The sequence below is a fragment of the Myotis lucifugus genome, unplaced genomic scaffold, assembly GCF_000147115.1.
Source record: "Myotis lucifugus unplaced genomic scaffold, Myoluc2.0 scaffold_64, whole genome shotgun sequence".
Lineage (NCBI taxonomy): Eukaryota > Metazoa > Chordata > Mammalia > Chiroptera > Vespertilionidae > Myotis > Myotis lucifugus.
The window spans coordinates 1,437,894-1,461,547 of NW_005871112.1; the positions used below are offsets into that span (position 1 = coordinate 1,437,894).

The 23,654-nt window shown below is 41.5% G+C and overlaps 1 protein-coding gene across 1 annotated transcript in view; it reads left to right on the forward strand.

The window, feature by feature from the left end:
* The window catches only part of ABCC4 (ATP binding cassette subfamily C member 4), a 235,906-nt gene that overhangs the window by 192,832 nt on the left and 19,420 nt on the right, over nt 1-23,654 (forward strand). Inside the window, exons 20-23 of the mRNA XM_023754706.1 lie at nt 6,589-6,744; nt 16,840-16,929; nt 21,673-21,845; nt 22,273-22,378. Coding sequence (XP_023610474.1) covers nt 6,589-6,744; nt 16,840-16,929; nt 21,673-21,845; nt 22,273-22,378 — 525 coding nt within the window. The remainder of the gene's footprint in view (nt 1-6,588; nt 6,745-16,839; nt 16,930-21,672; nt 21,846-22,272; nt 22,379-23,654) is intronic.

Below are 23,654 nucleotides of genomic sequence, written 5' to 3' on the forward strand. Positions count from 1 at the left end.
CCCTGCCCTCCCACCAGCAGGCTTCTTCCTGGGACACTGTTCTGATCCCTATGGGTCCCCAATAGCTCCTGGCCTGGATGATCCACTGCTGGAACCATAGCCCCAGGTCCACTCCATCGGGGGCGGTATGGCCAGCGCTCAGCCACCAGAGAAAATTCTGGAATCCGTGACCCAGTCAGGACTAAGGAACCAGCTGGAAGCAGTAAAGGGCCCAAAAACTCACTCAAAGTTGATGGAAGGAAGCCCAAGGGGCAGGGGAAGACCCAAAGGAGTTGCATCCTGGCCCTGCTAGGGGCTAAGTGCACCGGCAATGGGACCTGGGGCCCTCAGCTGGGACCAGGGCAGACTCTTAAAGAAGTGGTTTAACTAGAACAGATGAGGCTGTAGAAAGCTCTACTCCCACCTACTCCTTGAGCCCCAATTCCCAACATGCACCCCCCTACTCCCTTTGCACTTGGCTAGTGTGATGGTTCTGCCAGAGCATCAGGCCTACTGGGTTCCTTTCCACAGGCACCCTTTCTTATCATCACTTGGCTGTTGAGAGCCTCCTTGTTTTCAGAGTCAACTCTAATGCATCTGCCTCTGTGAGACCCTCAACTCTGCCACAGCATCGTACATATTCTTTTAAAATAGCGTTTATAGTACCCCCATGTTCATAGAAGGATTCTCACAGTAGCCAAAAGTTGGAAATAACCCAAGGGATTAATGGATAATCAAAATGTGGTAAATCCAAACCATGGGGTATTGTTCAGCCTTAAAAATGAAGGACATTTTGACACACGGATGACCCTTGAAGACGTTATGTTAAATGAAAGAAGCCAGACACAAAACGACAGATGCTACATGATTCCACTTGGATGAGGTTAGGAGCGTCGTTAGGTTCCGAGACAGAGAAAGTAGGATGGTGGTTGCTAGGAGCTGGCAGGAGAGGCGAATGGAAGTTAGTGCTTCATGGGTATAGAGTTGGGTCGCAAGGCAAGAGAATTTGGTAGATTGGTTGCACAACAATGAGAATGTACTTAACACTACTGAACGGTATACTTTAAAAGTGGTTTAAGTTGGTAAACTTTGTTATGTGTGTTTTACCACAATTACAAAATAAAGGTAGTACTTATGCCATGCTTTGTAATTTGGGGTCTGACCTCACAGTACACTGAGGCTTCTTAAGGTCAGGGAGCATCTTATTTCCATCTTTGTTCCCCAGAAAATGGCATTCTGCAGGCACACGGTGGGTGGGGAGGCACCGCTGGCTGCGAGAGTGCGTAATACGCAGGTGTGAAGCGACCAGTAACAAAAACAGACACCCAGGACAGCTCCTGTAAACAACCCGTTACCTAGATGCATTAAATACCTTAAGCACTGCTCTTTTAAGCTCTTTTCCACCACAGACCCATTTAGTGGACTATAGCCATAATTTAATGAATGATACCCTTGTGACATGAAAGAATAACTGTTCAACTTAATGCCCAAATGATACCCGGGAGCAGCTCCACTGAGTCACGTGGCACACGCTGGCTCATTATTTCCAGGTATATTGCAGGTCGGGAGGAAGGCGAGGACTGCTGTGTCGGGGAAACATTAACTACCCCTCTCGATGGAGTCCCGTCCCTCAGAGCAGGGAGGTTCACTCACCGGCAGATACTGTGACCGTCGGATTTCACGTGCCAGACATAAATCTGTTAATTTGCAACATGAATTAAATTTCCCAGGCAACCTTGGAGTAGGAATTATCTAAGAAACTCGGCCATACAACTTAGAAACATAACTGATTTGTTTTCTTCAATCTAAAACACAATCCCCCCGCCACTCCCCCACCCCCCACCTCCCCATCATAGGATTATTTGAGATTCTAAAATGTTTGTGGGAAAATTGAGTTTGCAGACTGAATTATGGTAACTCCAGCAGCTTGGCTTTTGGTCTGTGTCTCGGCCCAGCACAGTATCACTTGGTGCTCCACTTGTGTGTTGGGGATCGTACCTGCCCAGCGCAGTCATGAAATGATTTCCCTGTGCCTGTGGAGGTCCCGGGTCCCATCCACACCTGTGCCAGCCCTGTTACTCCGGGACACCCCTTCGGTCTGGCATGTGATTGAGAGAGGCTGTTCAGGAGACGTGGGGATGTGTGAAATGCTGCTTTATTCTCTTTCACGTATTTCCTCTTCCACATTCCTGGAAGTTGTAGTATATGAGAACGTCGAATAGGTACTAAGCAGCAATCTAATTCACAGAAGAAATAGCAAGTAAAAGAAAGAACCAAAATGAGGTAAAGAGCACCCTAGGCAGCCTCGTTAGATTCTCAACACTGGCTGCATTTTTCATTTAGGTGATTTTGAGGTTGATTTGATCATTTTAGTGAGTACTGGGCCATTGTAAAGCATTTCCCAGCCCAGGAGGTAGATTAATTTTGGTTTATTATTTTTTTCTTGCTCAGAGCTATTACTTGGGTAATACATTTTACAGTTGTGTGCTCGATCTTGCTATAATGGGCAAAAATATTAGTTCCCCGCATTTCCTCCTTTTTCACGTAGTACTTTCTCAGGAACCCCTCCCCTCACTCCAGAGTGTCCCACTCCCCCGGCCACTTTCGGTTTCCTTCCTACTCAGACCGCAGGGTAGCAGCAGCCCCATCACCTGGACTTCTCAGAAAGGCAGTCTCTCAAGCCCAGCAGAGCTCTTGGCTCAGAACCCATTTGAAAAAGCCCCCCTCTCCTAAAGTTCTGCTCCCTCAGGCAGTTTTTGATGACCGATAGCCCATGAAATGTCCTTTGAAATGTCCTTTGACAGTTTGAAATTAAGCTCATCAATTACCCCAACCGCTGTGATTGAGCAGTATGCTCTAGATCAGAGGTGGCGAACCTTTTTCTGCCAAGGGCCCTTTGGATATTTATAACATCACTCCTGGGCCATACAAAATCATCAACTTAGAAGTTAGCCTGTTACATTTGGTCAAACATTTAGTTAACTCACCCCAATGCCTTGGCAGGGCCAGACCAAATGATTTCTCTGGCCTTATACAGCGCATGGGCCGGATGTTCCCCACCCCTGCTCTAGAAAGTTCTTTGTCACTTACCACCCCACAGATTTGTTTTCTATTCTCCACAGGATAAGACATGTAAAGCATCTACTGGCACGGAGACCAGCACAGAGTAATCGATTGGACAAAGATAGCTGTTGTTATCACAGGGTCTACAAATGGTTGTCCGGCCCATGAAAATGAGGGGGTTGGCCATTTGCAATCCCATTTATGGTTATAGGATCCACCTGCCATGTCTGTCTTCTCTGTTCAGCTTATTGTATACCTAAACAATATGGGAGTAGATGTTCCATAAATTTCTCCAGCCTGAGGTAGACTCCCCAAACTCTCTACAAAATGCCTCTTTGGTGCAGGACACCCCAGGTAATATAAGTCATTCAAAGGTGAACTAATGCAGAGCCTGCTGTCAACACATGCAGTCCAGAGAAGATACAAGGAATTATAAAAATGGCTGCCATATGAGATAGAAGGAGGTCACAATTTTTATGGAAGTTTAGAAGATGATGTTTAGGGAGACAGGTAGAACGTTTCCAAAAAATTTGGCATTTGAAACAGAATGTGTGATGTGGTTAGGATTTCAGTAGGTGGACAGGCATGTGATGGGATCAGCATAAGCAAAGGTGCGATGCCTTGATTCACTGAAGAACTAGGCACCTGCAGAGCCTTCGGGGAAATGAACCCCCAGGTGTCTAACACTCATTTTCACTTTTAATCCCACAACTACCTAGTGATCACGAGGGAGCTGACTTTTGGAGATTAAGGATAGAGAGGTTTGGTAGACAGTTTTGTAGGAAAGACTTCTGGGTACACAGACAAGCGCAGAGGGGTCCTTGGGAGGCTTAGCCTGAGAAGTGAGTGCACGTGGGCTATGGTGGGAAGATGCGAGAGGCAGGAAGCCACTGCCTATTGTGTACTCCCAGCAAGATGTTATTAAAGAACATGATTCCACTTTGTGGAATGAAACTGATGTCGCTTAAAACAAAGTTATAACACCCAGTTTTGTGGATGTGCTGTGAATCGGGCGAGAGTAAAAATTGATCTATTTCTGGAGGGTAGTTTGGCAGGTACTTAACAGCCTCCTTTGAAAATGTTCATACCTGTCTGGCAGCAATTCCACATCTAAGAATTTATCTGAAGGACATAATTAAGGTTGTTTGCAAAGATTTAACTTCAAGGGTATTTGACACAGTTATTTATAATAGCAAAATATCTACAAATAGGGGATTTGGTAATAAACGATCACATACTGTAATTTTATGTAGCCATTAAAATAACTTATTAAATATTAAACAAAAACAGGTTATAATATATTCATATTAATCCCATTTTCTTTAAATCTATGAGCTAATATCTTAAGAAAACACACACGCACGCACGCACGCGTGCATCCAGAAAGAAAATACTTAAACATCTTAAGAATGATTTTATTCAAGTGCTAGGATTACTGCTAGTATTTATTTACCTTCAAATTTACTCTCAGTGATTATGATTAAGAAAAGGGTTGGTTTTATTTTGTTTTTTATGTGGTAATGCAGCCTTGCACACAGGTGAGGTCTGGGCATCGTAATGAGGGGATTGGTGTCATGACACATCGCAGAAGTAGAATCTTCAGGGCCATGCCAGTGTTGGAAAGGGCTACAAATAAGGTGAATGTTCTGAGCCCGTGAGCCTGGAAAAGAAGTTAGGGGGTGAAGGGGGGACGTCAGGAAGGGGAGCAGCTGTTGTGAGGGGGGCAGTGGGTATTGATCGTGTTGAATTGGATGTATGAAGAGAGACTCGGGGAAAAAGTCCAACACTCTGGTGTCGGTCCTCAGACCAACCTTAGCAGTTGCAAAGCAGCTAAAAAGACTGTGTCTTTGGTATTATGAGTGTAAACGCACTGATTGGGGACAGTCTCCATGGGCAATTGGTAAAACCCACAGGTGGCCTGTGAAACACTCCAGCTTAGTTTTTATTTTTTAAAATTTTTTATTGATTGAGGTATTACAAATGTGTCTTTATCCTCCCATTGTCTCCTCATCCCCCCAGTCTTGCCCTCACCCTCACCCCCGGTTGTCTGCGTCCATCGCTTATGCTTCTATGCATGCATACAAGTCCTTTGGAGAGATCATCCAGCTTAGTTTTGATGACCGGCCAGCAGAGAGAAACAGGCGGGTTTTCTTTGAATGGCCATTTTCTTATCATCCTCACTTTAGTTTGGAGCTCCCAGTCCTATGATCCTGAGCCTCAGCCGGGCAATAAATTCTTTTTTGAAATGCCATTATTGATTTTACAATTAAGCTTTGAATCTTTGGAGGTATTCAAATGAGAAAATACTGACAGTTCCCACCATATAATCAGTGCTCAGAAAGGTTTAGTTCTTCTGTGTTTAAAGCCGTGAGTTTTTAAAGTCTAGTGAATTAACTTAGTGATTGAAAGCATATCTTATGCCCCTCATTGATTCCAGATTCCTAAATAGAGATATCATCTCCTGGGAAGCTCCCACCAAGGAATTTTCAGTTGGGCAAGCTCCTTGGTTTAAAAGCACATATAAAAACCAACCCCCCTCCCCAACAAACAAACAACAGAACAATAACACACATACAACAGTTTCTGCATACAGATTTAAAAGCACACAGCTAAAAGCCAGTTTTTACAATACTGTTTCACTCCTGACCAGCATTCTATTGATTCTTTGATCTTATTGTCAGCGCACTTAATTTCTCTCTGCTTTGGTTTTAATAACTAGACTGATACTTGACACGTTTCTTTCCCAAGGGGCAATTTATAACTATTAATTGGTTTGTAAAATGCCTTTTGAACTGCTCAGATGAAAGGCCTCATGTAAATAGCAAATGTTTCTTGTGTTGTTGTTGTTGTTGATTTCATTATGTGTATTTTGACTACTTGCTACTTGCTGTCTTTTAAGACACTGAAACCTACATTTTAAAATTTTTAGATCTTTCCTTTCAAGAACAAACATAACCAGATATTTAACATCCAGAAGTGATTTAGTTTCTTTACCAAACAATAATTGCTCTTAAAAGGTAGGACCTGGGAAAAACGAATACTTGTTTATGTATAACACTTCTGACTTGACTTGTTGGCACCACAATAAAAGTATCCAAGAAATTCTCAAGGTTCAAAATCCCCAGACACAGGAATAAAGCGAATTTAAACCTGACTTCTTATTGACCACATAGAAGTCGACTGGCTTTTCATTGCCAGGAGGTTGAGTCTCTTATTTTTAACTTTTCTTTGGACAGAGAAGAAAACCACCAGCCACCCCAAAGGACATTTGTCAGTGTCTGAAATTTTTGGTTGCCACAGTTTGGGGGGTGCTACTGGCATCGAGATAGATAGAACCCCAGGATTCTGGCAAACATCGTATAAAGCACAGGACAGCCACTGTCATACAACCAAGAGTCATCTGGCCCAAAATGCTGACAGCGTCCATGTTGAGAAATCCAGACTACATTCAGTATAGAACTTAATTCATCTTCATCTACCGGGATTTCTCCTCAGTCTGTTGCGTACTGTGTGTTTTTTAAAAATCTTGCCTGGATTTCTTTGCAGGTTGGCATTGTGGGAAGAACAGGAGCTGGAAAAAGTTCCCTCATCTCCGCCCTTTTTAGATTGTCAGAACCCGAAGGTAAAATTTGGATTGATAAGATCTTGACAACTGAAATTGGACTTCACGATTTAAGGAAGAAAATGTCAATCATACCTCAGGTATGCAAGTCAGAGCATTCTCACATGATCTTTTTATAAGGGCACCTAAATTTAATTGCTTTTAATTTTATTACTGTTTAAAAGTGAATTAAAGGGGTGATCCATTCCCCCAAGTAGAGCATATTTTTAACAGCAGGTATTTTTAACTGATATTTTATATTAATCAGTTGACAAGTTTTATTTGTTTGTTCATTTGGTGTGTGTGTGTGTGTGTGTGTGTGTGTGTGTGTGAGAGAGAGAGAGAGAGAGAGAGAGAGAGAGAGAGAGAGAGATTGATTGATTTAATAATTTACCCAGGTAGATTTCTGAACTCAAACTTCCCCAAGTTCCCAATTTTATCTACTGACTAGAGGCCTGGTTAATGAAATTTGTGCACGGGTGAGGTCCCTAGGCCTGGCTGGTGATCAGGGCCTATCGGGGCTGTCTCACCCAGTCCCCATTGGGGCCGGGCTGGCTGGGGCCTGCCGGCTGCTGGACAGGGCCTGCCGGATCAGGGGAGGGACCAGGGGGTAGTTGGCCGACCATAGGAGGTTGGCTGTGGGAGCGCACTGACCACCAGGGGGTAGCTCCTAATTTGAGTGTCTGCCCCCTGGTGGTCAGTGGGCATCATAGCAACTGGTTGACCCGTCGTTCCTGTCATTCCAGTTGTCCAGTCATAAAGGTCGCTTAGGCATATATATGTGTATATATATATATATATATGGCTACATAATTCTGAGAACAAAATGATAAATGGTTTGTTTAGCACTTTGAGAGGTTTTTATAAGAGAACATAGGTTTTAAATGGCTTAATGATGGCATTCTGAAGCAGGAAATAAAGCTACCTTTTCAAAACTGGTTATCTCCATGGAGGCTTTTCTGTGAAACTGTATGGCTTTGAGAATTTTGGAGTGCATAGGAACTTTGGGGAGACTTTTAGAACTCTAGCCATTAGTAAATGATACAGGCCAGGGAGGCTGTGCAGCGTAGTGAGCAAGAGCATCAGACGAGGAATTCCATCTCTGTGCACCTCAGTTTTCTCTCCAGTACAAGGCTGCTAGCAGTACCAAGTCCCAAAGCTGCTGTGAGGACTAAATAGGTAAGTGTCTGTGGAGTGGTTCACCTGCTGTGATGATGGAGGGTTGAATTGACCCTTGTCCAGAGCTCTAATTGTTTCCTTTTACTCAGCTTCTTAATACAAGCATGGCCTCAGGCAGTGTTCTAGAGATGGGTTATATGCACAATAGGAGCTCCTATCATGCCTATGGTTCATCCACTCAACATAAATGCCGACAGTATGTATGGAGCAATTGCTGTCCTCTAGTATATAGCCAAGGGCAACATAGGCCCTGTAGCCACTGGCCTGAGGCATCTTCCATCCTGCCCTCTGCTTTGACACTTAATACATATTCAGCTTTATACTTGCTGATTATTTTTAAATTTAAGGTTTTTTGTTTAGTTTTACACTCTAATCATCTGGCCATCAAGGGAAGCTGAGGAAAAACACATAACTTGTTGAGGTGAGAAACACACAGAAGAGACGAGACAGAAAGAGCCAGGCCAATCGGCTTCCTGCATGTGGGTAGAAAGAGCTCTTAAATGCCTGATCATTAGGAAGCATATAGGACATGGTACCCAAGGGAAGGAGAATGTGGACTTGTGTCTTATGACCGAGTTCAACTATTACTACCTACCACTGACCTGTAAAATAATTGGACTTTCTCTGAGTAACTTCAAAATCTATCTATCCCCTTCAGAACTTCATTCAGATGCCAGTTCACACCCCTTAGGTTGACTAGTACCTAAAGGAACCAAACAAACAGAAAATAACAAGTGTTGGAAATTATGTAGAAAAATTGGAACCCTTGTGCATGGCTGGTGGGAATATAAATGGTACAGCCACTGTGGAAAGCAGGATGGAGTATCCTCCAGAAATTAAAAATAGACTTATCATATGATCCAGCAATTCTACTTCTGGGTATCAACCCCAAAGAGTTTTGAAGGGACTTGAAGAGATATCTGTACACCCATACGTTATTCATAATAGCAAAATGTAGACGTACTCCACGTGTTCATTGATGGATGAAGGGATAAACAAAATGTGGAATATCCACGCAGTGGAATATAATTCAGCCTTAAAATGAAGGCAGTTTGGATACATGCTGCAATATGGATGAGCCTTGAGGACATTATATGTGGAATAAGGATAATACTATGTGATTCCATTTATATGAGGGACATAAAGTAGTCATATTCATAGAGAAGCCATAGAATGGTGGTGTCCAAGGGGGTAGAGAATAGGGAGTTGTTTAATGAGTACAGGTTCAGTTTTGGTGATGGATGTTCAACAATGTTGAATGTACTGAATCCCTCTGAACTGTACACTTACAAGTGTTTAAGGTAGCCCTAGTTGGTTTGACTCAGTGGCTAGACTAGAGCGTTGGCCTGCAGACTGAAGGGTCCCGGGTCCGATTTTGGTCAAGAGCACATGCCCGAGTATGTGTTCGATCCTCAGTAGGGGTCATGCAGGAGGCAGCCAATCAGTGATTCTCTCTCATCATTGATGTTTCTATCTCTCCATCTCCTTTCCTCTCTGAAATCAATAAAAATATATTTTAAAAAATAATAAATAAAAGTGGTTGAGGTAGTCAATTTTATGTGTATTTTACCAGAATTTTAAACAAAATTGTTTTAAAAATAATCCCTTTCAGGAAAAATGGAAAGGAATATTCAGCACATAAAGTCCTGGTATTGAAAGATTCCCTCTGGCTATTAGATTCATAACTTAGTGATGACAGTATAAAATACGATTTTAAATTCCCAAGTTTTATATTTTGGTTGTACCCATCTCTGAAATGGGTGAAAGAGATTTACTTAGCAGAAATAATGGGTGTGTCTGTAAAGTACTTTCATATCCTTGGATGAAAGGATCTAGAAACGTGTCCTGTGTTACTCTTAATGCTTCTTAATAAGAAATGGTTGTATGCTTGTGTACATAAAAGAACTGTGTAAATAAAGAAATAACGTTAGATGATTTTTGGCTGTCCCAGTAATGTTTTGGAAGCACATCTGAGCAAAGACTAAATATACCTTGACATCACCAGGTTTTGGTTCTGTTCCATCAGTTGCCACCCTACTTTTGAGCATGCTCTATATACATACTCCAGAGAGCGTGCTGACAAAACAGAGCTGAGCTCTGTATCCATGAAGATAATGATCACCAACCATTGTAAACACAGAACCTTTATTTATTTTTTTCACTTTATATGCTTTTGTCTCCAAGGCTCAGTGTTTGTTGATTAAGAAAGGGAGTTAGTAGAGACTGTGTAGTGTATAAAGGGTCCCACAGAATCGTTCACCAGGCAGCCAGGGGTAGAATCTTTGAAAGCGGAGACCCAGTGTCGGTCCTGCTCTGCCTCACAGGAGTGTGTGACCTTGATGAAGTTGCACGGCCTCCAAGCTTCAGTTTCCTTGTCTTTCAGCCAGGTCTAGTAATTCCTGCCTTGCAGAATTGTTGTGGAGACTGGATGAGAAAATGTTTGGGCTTCTTAGGAATACTCAGTAAATAGTAACTATGATTATTAAGGACTGGGGCACTAGCCTTTCTGGTATGTTGCTACTTAAGTAAAAATAGTAAAACACTCTGGATGGACTTTGCTCTTTAATTTCTACCTATGTTTTTGTGGTCCTCAGTGATTTTTCTTCATATTCATTATAACATAAACAAAATTGTTTATATAAATTTAAAGAGTGAAGGAAAAAAGTGGGGGTCAGGGGAGGTGGCGATGTAATGAGAAGTCTATCCAATGTTTGTCCCACAAGGAACAACAGGAGAGAGTATCGCTTCTTTTCATCCTCTGTTTTCTGGCTCCCCTCCCACCACCAGTCTTTTCTGGCCACTGCTCTGTACCCCACTCATACATTGCAGTCCCCCATGGAGATCCCTGCCATTTTTTCCCAGCCCCCCCCACACAGTCCTAGCTGTTTCCTACCTCTCCTTGAGGACAGCTATGGCTCTCATTGTTGTGCTGCAGTACTTGTTGTAGTTCCTGACAAGTTACACAAGTATTAATAACTAGAGGCCTGGTGCACAAAATTTGTGCAGTGGTGGTGGGGGGGGTCCCTCAATCCGGGACTGCTGGCTCCTAAATGGTGGCCGGTATGCCTGATTGCCCCTAACCATCTGCCTGCCTGCCTGATTGCCCCTAACTGCTCACCTGCTTGCCTGATCGCCCCTAACTGCTTGCCTAACCACTCGCGTGCCTGATCACCCCAACCACTTGCCTGCCTGCCTGATCGCCCCTAACCACTTGTCTGCCTGCCTGATCACCCCTAACTGCTCGCCTGCCTGCCTGATCGTCCTTAACCACTTGCCTGCCTGTCTGATCTCCTCTAACCGCCTCTGCCTGCCTGCCTGATCACCCCTAACCACTCTGCCTGCCTGCCTGATCGCCCCTAACCGCTCTGCCTGCCTGCCTGATAGCCCAGAACTGCTCACGTGCCTGCCTGATCACCCCTAACCGCCTCTGCCGCGGCCCCCACCGCCATGGCTTCATCCGGAATGACATCAGGAAGGTCATTCGGCTGTCTGGTCTAATTAGCATATTACGCTTTTATTATTATAGATAATTTCTAATATTTGTGGGCTCTATAGCACGTTTTAGTCTCCTTCCTTATCTGACAGATTGAAAAATCGAGGCACAGTGAACTAACCCCACTCACCAATTAAGCAGCAGAGCCAGGATTTTAATTTATTTTTTCGAGATTTCCAACTCCTGCACCTGCGCGCCTAACCTCTCCACCTGGGACTTGAACACACTGTTGACTGCGGTCCACAGTAGAACTGCTAAGTATCATTTTGTGTGTGTGCCACACACACACACATTTCCCAAAACAATATTACTCTGCGCTCTGCACTCTACCTTCTATTATATTCATTCTATGCTTGTTTATATAAAAGACTAAATGGTGATCATGAGGCACAAAATTGATTTCATGATCCATTGGTTTCACATGCAGTTTGAAAAACCCCGCCCCTCACTGTCCCCCTGTATGGTTGGCCTCTAGGTACATGTTAGTACCTCACTAGGAGCCTTGTTCAAGATCCGGATTCTCACAGCATTCCTGGGGCCTTAGCCCCATGTCCAGTGAGGAGCTGAGGCATGGGGAAGTGGCTAGCTGCCCTGAGTCACGCAACTAATGAGCAGCAGAATCTGAACCCAGGACTGTCCAACCCCAGATCTTTCTCTATTTTTCAGTGTATGCTTGTTGAACTGAATGATGTCCTCATCAGATATTTTCCCATTTTTCCTACCACCCCATTCAAAAAGACTTCCCCCTAAACCATAACAAAAATGAGTAAATATAGAGCAAAATTGAAAGCTATTTCTCCTATTGGTGCATCCCTCATTGGCCAGTTTGTTGGTTCTGAAAAACTGAACTGTTCACTTTTGCCGAAAAACCTAAGTCACACTCACCACCAAGTGAAAATGAGTTTAGAAATGGGTTTAGTCACTACTTTGTCATGGGCTAGTAAGTGTCAGGAGAAGATACTCCAAATCTGACCTTGCGAGAGCTCTTTGCAGTTTCTAACTGGCTGCAGAGGAGAAGTCTGTTGGCCTGGTTACCTGTCTATACTGTGGAAAACTTCCATTGCTCTTCCCCCCAAATGAATAGGAAGCAGTGTTGCTTCTATCTCAACACTCTGATTTAGGGACCCTCAGACTCTGCAAACGGGGAGCCCAGTGCTACCTCCTTGTTTACAGATCTGGTGAGCTAGGCCCACATCCTCTGTCTTGCTTCCCGCTCGCTGTGTGCCATGCACTCCCGTGGTGGCCTCTCTCCTTCAGGGTCATCCCTGTCACTCTTCCCCGCACCTTGAGGAGGTCGGAATTGGGAGAGAGGTGATAGCAGCAAAGACCTACATAGGAACAGAGGCAAGGAGTGGTGGCATACACAGTCTGGCTGGTCCTGGAGGGAACTTTAGAAAGCACACAACTGTATTCTTAAAAATGTACACCTCCAATTTGTGTTCAGAATTTCAGGAATAGCAAACAAATAAAAGCACTTTCTTAAAAAAAAAATGTTTTTTTAAATCCTCTCCCGAGGATATTTTTCCATTGATTTTTAGAGAGTGGAAGAGACAGGGAAAGACAGAGAGAAATATCAATGTGAGAGAAACACATCAATTGATTGCCTCCTGCATGACCCTGACCAGGGCCTGGGCCAAGCAGGAGCCTGCAACCGAGGTACATGGCCTTGACCGGAATCAAACCTGGGACCCTTCGGTGCTTAGGCCAACGCTTTATCCACTTGATGAAACCAGCTAGGGCCTAAATAATTTTTTAAAACTGAACAGGTAGCTGAAATGTAGGCGTCCTTTGTACTCATGACCCGAAATAGTTAAAATATGTTCCCCAAAGAGAACACCAAGGTGAGATTATATTCAGGGAGTTGCTTGCTTATCTGAAAGATCTGTAAAAATGGATTTCAAAACTTCTTTGGATGAGTTCTCCACACCTACAGCCCCTATCCTATGGGCATAAAGAAAATGTTTTCAGTTGAAGAGGGATTCCATGCAAATGCAATATTTATGATTGCACCCCAAGGGTTGGCACAGATCAACAGCTATCATCCTCAAACGATTAAGCAGATCCATCTGTTATTTTTATTAGACCTTTATAATCACAGCACAAGGTAGGTAATTTTTAAAGAGTATCACTCTGCTCTTTTGGTATTTCCATTCTGTGGGTTGTCTTCAGCAGGTTGAAAAGGTTCAACAGGTCTATCTCTTTAAGACTTCTTCCGTAGTACCTGGTTTTCTTTCCCTTCTCTTTTTCTTATTGAGAACAGAACTCAAAGAGAGCAGAGGTGGGTATGCTGTTACTCGGAAAGAAATACAACTGGATTCCAGCCTAATGCAGTGGGTCCTTTGTTTCCGACACTGAAGTCTTCATTAAAGCCCCTGGAACTGCTCCCCGCAGCTCCTGACCTTTTTGTATCCAAAGAGGACTTTACACGACTTAAATTCTTTTTCCTTTGTTGGCGAACAATGTCCTTTTCTTCTGAATATGGATGACGATCAGTTCATTCAGAGGCTACAGGGTTTAAAAAAAAAAAAAAGAAGAAGAAGAAGGAAGCCAAGAAATAAAGCAACTCCAGGTGATTTTCTCGTGACAGGGAGATGAGCTGCCCTCAATAAAGGTCCTTAGATAGAAATGGAAACGGAGCTCTCAGGACTGGAAGAAGCAGTGGCAGTAGCACTCCTGAGGATGTATTTTAATAAGAGGGCGGTTTCCTGGTTTGGGACTGAAATGAGGAGTGTAAAGTGTTGTGCTTTATCTGCCGAGTTTGTAACCACTTGTACGGTTTTTGTCTTGGTCCCGGGTTTTAAGTGTCTGAAGGTTAGTGGGTAGGGTTTCTTTTTAGGAGAATGAGAGGCTTGTCTTCCAGTGGTGTGTCCAAAGGTCCAGTAGGCCGATAGGTTCCCATCTTGCAGTGTGTCGAGGGATTATCAATTTACTACACTCAGTGCTCTGATTCAGAGTGGCCTTTTTGGGGTCACACACCTAATATGAACTTGTGTTATGCTAGTAACAAAGGAAAAAAATTACTACTATATTTGGTACAAAGGATAAAAATAGTGTACCCTTTAAACCAAGATGAAAAACAGGTTTAATACTAATGCTCCATTTAAAATATTACATTTCTTTTTCTAACTGTATCGTGCCAGCTCACTCTTATTAAATGGGGTTTAATTGTGCACCTTCAGGAAAAATTTAGTACTTAGGTTAATAAATTTAGTGTATATTTACATGAAGGTTGTGTGTCCTACCATAAATGTCTAACACTAAAATGTTCTGCCTGCAAATATTTTTATAACACTTGTTTATAAGATTAGTTTATTAACTTCATTGCTTGGAGGTGGGTATTTTAAATATTAATTATCATTTCTGATAGGTATTATTTTGACCCTTATCTGCTTCTACAGTAGTTTCTACTGTGAGCACTTTTATTACCTTTTGAAGATAATATAATGGTTTCTTATTTGACAAGTGGATGAGAGTGCAATGAGTAGAAACCAAAATGAACATGGTGCATAAAACGCATTGGCATATTAAAGCAGACATTGTTAACAAATTGCCAGATAGTTTCAAAGAAAAATATAGCTTTACTCAGTTAAAGTTTTGAGAAATCATTTTTTTATTCAACAAGTTTTGATTGAAATTTTACTCATTTTATAATATACTAGAGGGCTGGTGCGCGACATTCGTGTGGGGGAGTGGGGGGGGGGAGGGAGCCCACAGCTCCTGCATTGGGCATCTGCCCCCTGGTGGTCAGTGCATCTCATAGCGACCAGTCGTTCTGCTGTTTGGTCGTTTTGCATATTAGCCTTTTATCATATAGGATATTTGGCATGTCTTAAAGAGAAATATTATTATTATTAAACTCTTTTCTTTTCATACTGCTAAGTAAACATGAGTAATTGCCTAATACATTCTTTTAGATCTACAGTACAGATTTAAGTGGGGACCCTTTTGCATTGGAAAATGCTTAATTTCTTTTTATGATACTCATCAGTGATTTAGTGATAGTTAGCAGACCCTCCTTAAGGCCTACAGAGTATCTCCGGTCTCTCTCTGTTGTTGTTTTATTTTTTAAAAAAATACATTTTTATTGATTTCAGAGAGGGACAGGGAGAGAGAGAGAGAAACATCAATGATTAGAGAGAATCATTGATCAGCTGCCTCCTGCATGCCCCTTACTGGGGATCAAGCCCACAACCCTAGCATGTGCTCTGCCTGGGAATCAAACTGGTAACCTTTTGGTGCACAGGATGATGCCCAACCACCTGGGCCACACTGGCCAGGACTTAATGTCTTTTTAATGTAGGATTTTGCTTAGGGGTACATGTTGTTTGATGGCCGACCATCTGTGTTCTGCATCCATTTTTCCCTCACCCTTCCTGAAACTAAGACAATAAGGAGAGAAAGTGTGGGAGGTTCTCTGAGTGTCATGCTTCTTCATGGCTAGAGAAGATGAAAGTACCGTCTCTATCTTTCTCTCTGGCTTTTGAGAAGTGAAGAGGAACCGTCCAGCCCCAAGGCCAGGCCAGATCCGAGGCTGTTGATTCCCTTGAGTCTAGCACTGGTGGGAAAGTCCAGTCTCCTCTTGTTCCCATAGCTGTGCATCTCATTGTTCTACACCTTTTTGAAAGTAGCCTGTTGAGCTCTTTTCTGCTGCCCATATTCTTGTGGCCTGGGTTCCTAGAGCCTCTCAAAAGAAAACTTAAACGGCCTACTTATAACCTAGAAGGAGGCATATTTTTCAAGAGTAATTTAATTGTGGTTCCTCCCAAGGCAGGTGAAGAGGAAGAGCTATTTAAATAAAAATAATTTCATTATGACGCACATCACACAATGGGTTTCAGGTTATCCAGCCCTTGCAGTTAATAACAAAGTTCTATGAGTCATGAAATCCTGATGCACAGACAAGATAACATGGGGTTTGCTGATGCAAATCAGAGGTGATCTCTTTATGAATAGAGGTGTCATTGGCCCTATTAGTTTACCTTCTCTTAGGACAAAAAAACAGGTTGTCCCATTCAAACAGATAGAGAGATTCCCAATCCTGAAAGTTTGGTTTCCCAGAAGAGAAAATATCCTAGTTTATTCTTCTGTGCAAATGTGAAAATATTTAACAGTTTTGCTTTGAGGCACAAATTTCAACACAAATTCCAGTATCACACCACACCTGGATTGACAATTAATTTATGTTGTCCTGATGTAACCTCAAATAATTTATATTCTCATTTTTTCTGTTTGAACAGATACCATTATCAGAAAGGCATTTTTAAAAGTCAACCTTCCTTTTTCAGTTTCTTCTTAAGATGACACACTTCATTAGTTTCTTTTGTTAGTGTTCAATGGTCCAGGAGATATTTTGGACTGCACGCTGTACAATGGAAAATTAATATAGAGATTATTCTGTAATCAAATATTTGCAACCGTATAACTCATGATTATAGTGAATTTTGGGTTTTTGAATTGAAAGTTAGTATTGGAATACATGGAAAAGAGGGTACAGAAATAACATTCACTTTTTTGTGGTACTTAGGAGCCTGTTTTATTCACTGGAACAATGAGGAAAAATCTGGATCCCTTTAATGAGCATACGGATGAGGAACTGTGGAATGCCTTAAAAGAGGTAATTTATAACATGTAATTAATTTGTTAGCATCAGTATATGCACATTTATAGCATTCCAGGTAATTAAGAGAGAACTTTTTGGTTTAAGTCACTTTGTTCACCACCTAGGATAACATTGATGACATAGATAAAATGAGTATATTGATGATGTTAAAAACCAAAAATATAGTGCCTCATGTTTTCATTTTAACTTTTTTCCTAGAATCCAAAGGCATGGGAAATTGGTGATGCTGGGTGGCATTTAATAAAACCCAATGCAAGATTATTGAAACAGTGAAAAATCATTTGCTCCTATTTTCACAGGCCTTGTTGTGTTGTATTTTTTAATACTAATTATTTTGTGTATTTGCCCTAGTTCTATAAGTTGATTCAAACTACAGGATGGCAGAAACCATATCTAGACTTCCAAACCATAGATAGACTTCTCATTCCTCATAGAACCTAGCTCAGTCTTTTGCTTTTAAAAAGTAAGTGCTTAATAAACATTTTCTGAATGTTTATTAACATTCTCTTTATTTCAGAGAACTGTGGCTTGTTTCTTAAAAAACACACACAAACACACACACACACACACACACACACACACACACACACACAAACTAATAGCTCTGTCTGGTGTGGCTCAGTGTTTAGAGCATTGGCCTGTGCACTGAAGGGTCACAGGTTCAATTCCCAGCCCTCGTCAGGGCACATGGGGGGGCGGGGGGGCAACCAATCGCTTTTCTTTCTCAAATCAATGTTTCTCTCTCTCTCTCTCTCTCTCTCTCTCTCTCTCTCTCTTTCTCTCTCTCCCCCCAACCCATCTTCTCCCCTCCTTTTCACTCTCTCTAAAAATCAATGGGAAAAATATCCTCTGGTGAGAGTTAACAAAAAATTAAATAAATGAATAAAAAATATATTAAAAAACAAAACACACAAGACCCATTGATCAATTGCTCACATTATTGTTATTTTGAATCTGCGTTTGCCATTTCATGTGTCCCTTCCAGGGATAGCCCTGAAATCTTTCGTTTATAGATGAGCTTTGTGAGCAAGCATAGTTGGATGCCCGACAATTTCCTGCCAGTAATTCTGGTTTCTGAAGGCATGTTGGTACTGAGTCTTCACACCCCACCCTGCTCTCCAGCAACTTTGGGGATCTCACTTTCCTAAATCGGGCTGACCACTGACTGCTCCTTCTACTTGAGAAGCGGTGGACCTCTGGTTTCATTTAAGTTGGCGAGTCTTTCTACCATGAAAATCTAGAAGAGAAGAGGCGGGGAGAATAGTTAACCATCAAATAGATGGTAGAACAATCCCTGTTCTTGAATTCATAGGGCACAGTTAGTGGTGAATTTGTGACACACATTTGAAAAACAGGAATTATTGGTAAATGATTTTTCTGAGTATTTCAGAGCTTGAGATCTGTCTTCACAGATTCTCAGATAGTAATATTACCCTAGAAACACAGTGTTCCCTAGACAGTGAAGAAATGTTAATTGGGAGACAAATCCTTTCAAAAACTATCTTAGAACTTGGCAGTAACTTATTTCATCTGTAGGAGCCAAAATTAAAGTAAAAATTAGTAGCCTCTGAGAAGTCTAGAAATGATGAGATGGTAGAAGTGGTAGATAATACTAAGATCTGCCTTTATTTAAGCCACATTTGGAACTTCCTGTGTAAAAATGAACATGAATTTATTTCACAAAATGAAGTCAATGGTTTCTGTGTGTTGCTCCTGGAATTGCCCTTGTTGCCTCTTAGTGTGAGCAATCACCCCCACCATTGCGATTCTCTCGGATTTATTTCTATATGACTTTTGTATGCTTTTCAGCAAAAGAGTTGGTATCCCAATTTTTAAAAAATTTACCAAATCTTTCATTGAAAAACATAGAAAGCAATGAGGTCAAATTTTAGGAGAACTAAAAACCCTGATCAGCTGGTTTATAAATGATGCCATACTACAAATGGGAACCCAAACTCACAGGGTTGGCTTAAGAATCAATAAGAGGATACTATGGTTTTCCTCCTTAAGAAATTCAGATAAAAGGAAAAGATGCTGTTTTTTTTTTTTTTTAAAAAAATAATGTCTTCTTCGTTTTTCTTCCTCTTTCACCCTTGGTAGAGATGGACATTCAGAAGGGAGCTAGTTCTATAGATGTTGCCCATCTCATCTTGGTTATTTTATTTTAAATTATGCTGAAAATACATTTTTGATATATGCCCTGAAAAATAGCCAGGTGCAAGCTCAAGAAAGTTCATTAGAAATTAGTGCTGATTTTGGCACCTAAAACGAAATGGCAGCTCTATAAATATAGCATAAGTAATGGTTAAAGATTAAGCAGTTCATCAATGAGAAGTCAAAACATACAAATTTGTATTATATATACCCATTCTCAGTCCTGATAAATGCAAAGACGAAATATGTAGCAGACCACGGTGAGAAGCCAGCTAACCACATTATTAATAGCAGGTAATATCTATTGATCTCTTGCTTTGTAGCAAGCACTGTTGTAAACTCAACACATACTAATTTTATACTCTAACAGTGTTAGGTGGTTGACACCTTTATTGTTAATATGATAGTATTTATAGGTTAGGAAGCTAAGATAGAGAAAGTCCAGGAACTTGCCCAATTGGCAGAGCCAGGTGAGACTCATGTCCAGGCTGTCTGGCCTCAAGGTCCCTCTGTTTTAAAATTTTCATATCACAGGGAAGTCGAAGGACTAGGCTGATGAACAAACGTATGCCCTTCACCCAAAGTCACTAGTTGTTAACATTTTGCCAGTTTTTGCTTTCTCTCTTCTGCAATCTATATTTTGCTAAACCGTTTGAAAGTAAGTTGCAGAAATGTTCATTAAATGCTGCAATTCACCCTTATATACATAAACGTGTACCTTATAGGAACAAGGACATTTCTTCTACATTTACAGTCATTACCCTGTTACCTAGTTTTCAAATCCAGCAATTGCAACTCCTAGCTACTACGATATACTGCCTCAGTTCTCTTCTTTTCCGTTCTGAGGGTTAATTATAACATGGATGTGTGATAACACTAGCAGAGGGCCTTGGCATTCAAGACATTCTCCTAACCAACCCTGATTAGTAAATGAAGACCGAGTCTCAGAAAACAGTGTTTTCTGGAACCCATGTCTGTTGTTCTTCATCTCACAACCTTTACTCCTCATCAGGCAGGTATGGACAACCTCAAAGATGGTAAAAAACCGGACTAGTGATGAGATGTCATCTGAGTTGGGCAAAAGTGTGAGATTATTTCTTCAAAGCCAGGGTATTGATCGTAAGATAGACCAGTTTGCACACATGAAGTCAGCTCAGCATGAAAAGCCTTGCCACTGTTATACCTTTGATCAGTTCTGTCACCTGGGGTGTAGACTTATGAATATGTGTCGTAAAGAGAATGCGCAGTAAGTACTCTTCCTTGTAATGGAGGGCAATTGGCTGAGTTGACATCTTCATTTTATAATTTTCAGCACAAGTAATCTCAGTACAAGTAAATGCACCACAGTTCAAATCTTACACCTTACACTTTGTATATCTTTCATGTGAATGTTGAATACCAACACCATCTTTAATCCTCACTCACAATGACCATATTTAACCCTAACTGAGAATTTGTTTGTTGGGCTTGGACCTCCATCATGAACGCAATTCAAGAACACATTCATAGAAGTGCTTCAGTGTTTAGGAAATACCATGAAAACATTGCCCACTTACCCTTGGTGTGTGTTAGTTGACATGATAATTTTGTGCCCCTGTTTATTGGCTATCACTCATCAATCTGTTAATTTCTTTCTTTCTTATTTAATCCTTGTCCAAGGATATATTTTCATTGGAGAGAGAGAGAGAGAGAGAGAGAGAGAGAGAGAGAGAGAGAGAGAGAGAGAAAAAGGAGAGAAACATTGATCGGTTGCCCCCTGCATGCACACCGTGTAAGTGTGATTCAGTGATTTGGGTAAATTTATAGTTATATAATCACAACAATCCAGTTTTAGAGCATTTCTCTCACCCCCATTTACAGTTAACCCTCCAGTCCCTAGGCAATTGGTGTTCTACTCTTTTTTTTTCTTTTATAGCTTCACTTTTTCTATTGCTTTTCCAAGAGAGTGGAAGGGAAGTGGGGGGAGGGAGGAAGAGATGGAGGGGGAGCAAGAGAGAGAGAGAGAGAGAGAGAGAGAGAGAGAGAGAGAGAGAGACTGGTTGCCTCCTGCACTCACCCTGAGTGGGGATGGGGAATGAATCCGCAACCTGGGTACATGCCCTTTACCCGAATAGAATTTGTGACCCTACAGTGGGTGGGCCGATGCTCTAACCACTGTGCCACCAGCCAGGGCCACTGTTCTATTCTTTGTCTCTATAAATTCCTGTAGTTTAATTTGAATTAAAAAATTAGAAGAAACATTTAAAATTTTTCTATATTTTACTGCAGGAATCATTTTATTTTGCATACTTTATATGTCTTAATGACATTGATAGAACTTGAACAGACTGTGCCTACTGATGGCAACTAAGAAGAATCTTGATTCCCATTAAAGTTTATGCTCTTAAATCAGAACGTTTCTGTCCTGAGTTGACGTATCCATCTTTCTTAGTGAACACTAATTGGAAATAACTGTCCCTGTCATGTGGCCATACACGGAAGACATGGAAGAAGTCCCAAGGATTCCAAAGCTCTGATGTCTAGGAGGCTTGTGTGCTTCAATAGTAGTTGAGGAAAACACCATTCTTCTTTCTACATCAACAGGTACAACTTAAAGAAGCCATCGAAGATCTTCCCGGCAAAATGGATACTGAATTAGCAGAATCTGGATCGAACTTCAGTGTCGGACAGAGACAGTTGGTGTGCCTTGCCAGAGCCATTCTCAGGAAAAATCGGATATTGATCATTGATGAGGCGACAGCAAACGTGGATCTCAGGTACAGGGCTGAGTTCCACACAACCTGGTATCCGAATTTTAAATGTGGTAAAATGAGAAACATTTAATGATGGTGGTGAGTTTTCTGAGTGCTCTCTTTGATACCTCTTGATAACCCTTGAAGAATCAATTCTGGTAAGCAGAGGAAGAAACCAAAATATGTATGCTGTTAATGTTACTATTAAGCTTCCTGAGAGAGCTAAGTTCCTAAATTCAATTCCTCATAGTTTCAAACAATTTGAAAGGAAGAATATCTTCCATTTTTTTATGAAAAGTTGTAAATTTGTAAATAGACTTTCTACTTAGATTTTAAAGAACAAGATCATGCTTAAAGTTTTGATTTTTAGAAACATTATATAAATATCATATTATATTTTTAAGTCTTAAGTCTGTCTTTACTGAACTAAATTCAACTTCTTTGATTCCAGAACTGATGAGTTAATACAAAAAAAAATCCGTGAGAAATTTGCCCATTGCACGGTGCTAACCATTGCACACAGGTTGAACACCATTATCGACAGTGACAAAATCATGGTAAGACTCCCACCTGTGGAATTCCAGTTTCTATTTATGTACCTGTTTTTCAATTTTTCCTTTCTTATTAAGCTTGATAGACATCTACAATAAGTTAATTTTTCCTTTCATTCTTGACAATAATCCAAATACTTTACACATTCAGATGTGCTATTCAGTAATATACCCACTAATCTCATATTTTCATACTAAAAGCTTATTTGAATTGTTATTTTTACTTAAGATGGCCAACCATGAAAATATTCCAAATTAAAGGTATGGCTTCATATTACAGAGTGCTAGAACAGTCATTTTTGCTATGTCACAGTTGTTTCATTTTGGATTCCCTTAATCAAAAATTTAGCCTTCATTTAGACCGCCAGGTGGTTATTGGGTAAAGCTGCAGAATTTCTCAGCTGTTGGGACATTCACAGGCTGTGCTGTCAGAAGGGAGTCTTTGAGAAGAAAGGGCCTAGTCAGAAAACAAAGTATTTCAACAGAAAGGATTTGATACAGGAAATTTGCTACATGGAATAAGAGGGCTAGAAGAGTGAAAGGAAAACCTGGGGAAATAATTTTAGGGAGCAGCTGTCACGCCCTAGGACAGCTCTCCATACTTAGGAACTCGAAGAAGAGCCAGGGAAGAGTCGATGCTCAGACCTCCAAGGAGGGGCCAGCTGGGCATATGTGAAGGACACAATGAGGCTCCTTCTCAATGTACTAATAGAACATGGAGGCCGGAGTCAGGTCCTCCTGCTGGGGGGATGTTGGCACCAGCGGCAGAAACCAGGTAGACGGTGTGTTTTCTGTCTCCTAGTGGCACAGCCTAACGAAGAGCCAACTGGCTAAGGAGCCTCTGAAATGTGGTTTGCAGAGACCCAGCTCCAGTGCCACACATGAGGGGTAGCAAGAAGGTAGAACTGGGGCTGAGAGACTGTAGGTACAGCCAGCAGGTCCCTTGCACAGTAGATCCGGGTACTGCACACATGGCAGGCTCCAAGCCTTGGTCTCTCGATATGTTTTCTGTCTTCCTTCCAGGTTTGATGGGCTCTTTCTTCTTTCATAATTCAGTCTTTCCCTTCCTTTTCTCTCTCCCTCTCTTCCTTCTTTTACCTCCTCTCTTTCTCTTTTTTCCCCGTTACTCACTTTCAGGAGATCTTAGAATGTGGCTTTATGAAATGAAAAGGAGATCATCCTTCAACTGAAAAACCTTTGGCTGCAAATGAGCCCAAAGAATGTAAGCTATTTTTGGTCTATGGATCGATTTTCTTCAATCTTGTGGGCACTGACTGTTGTC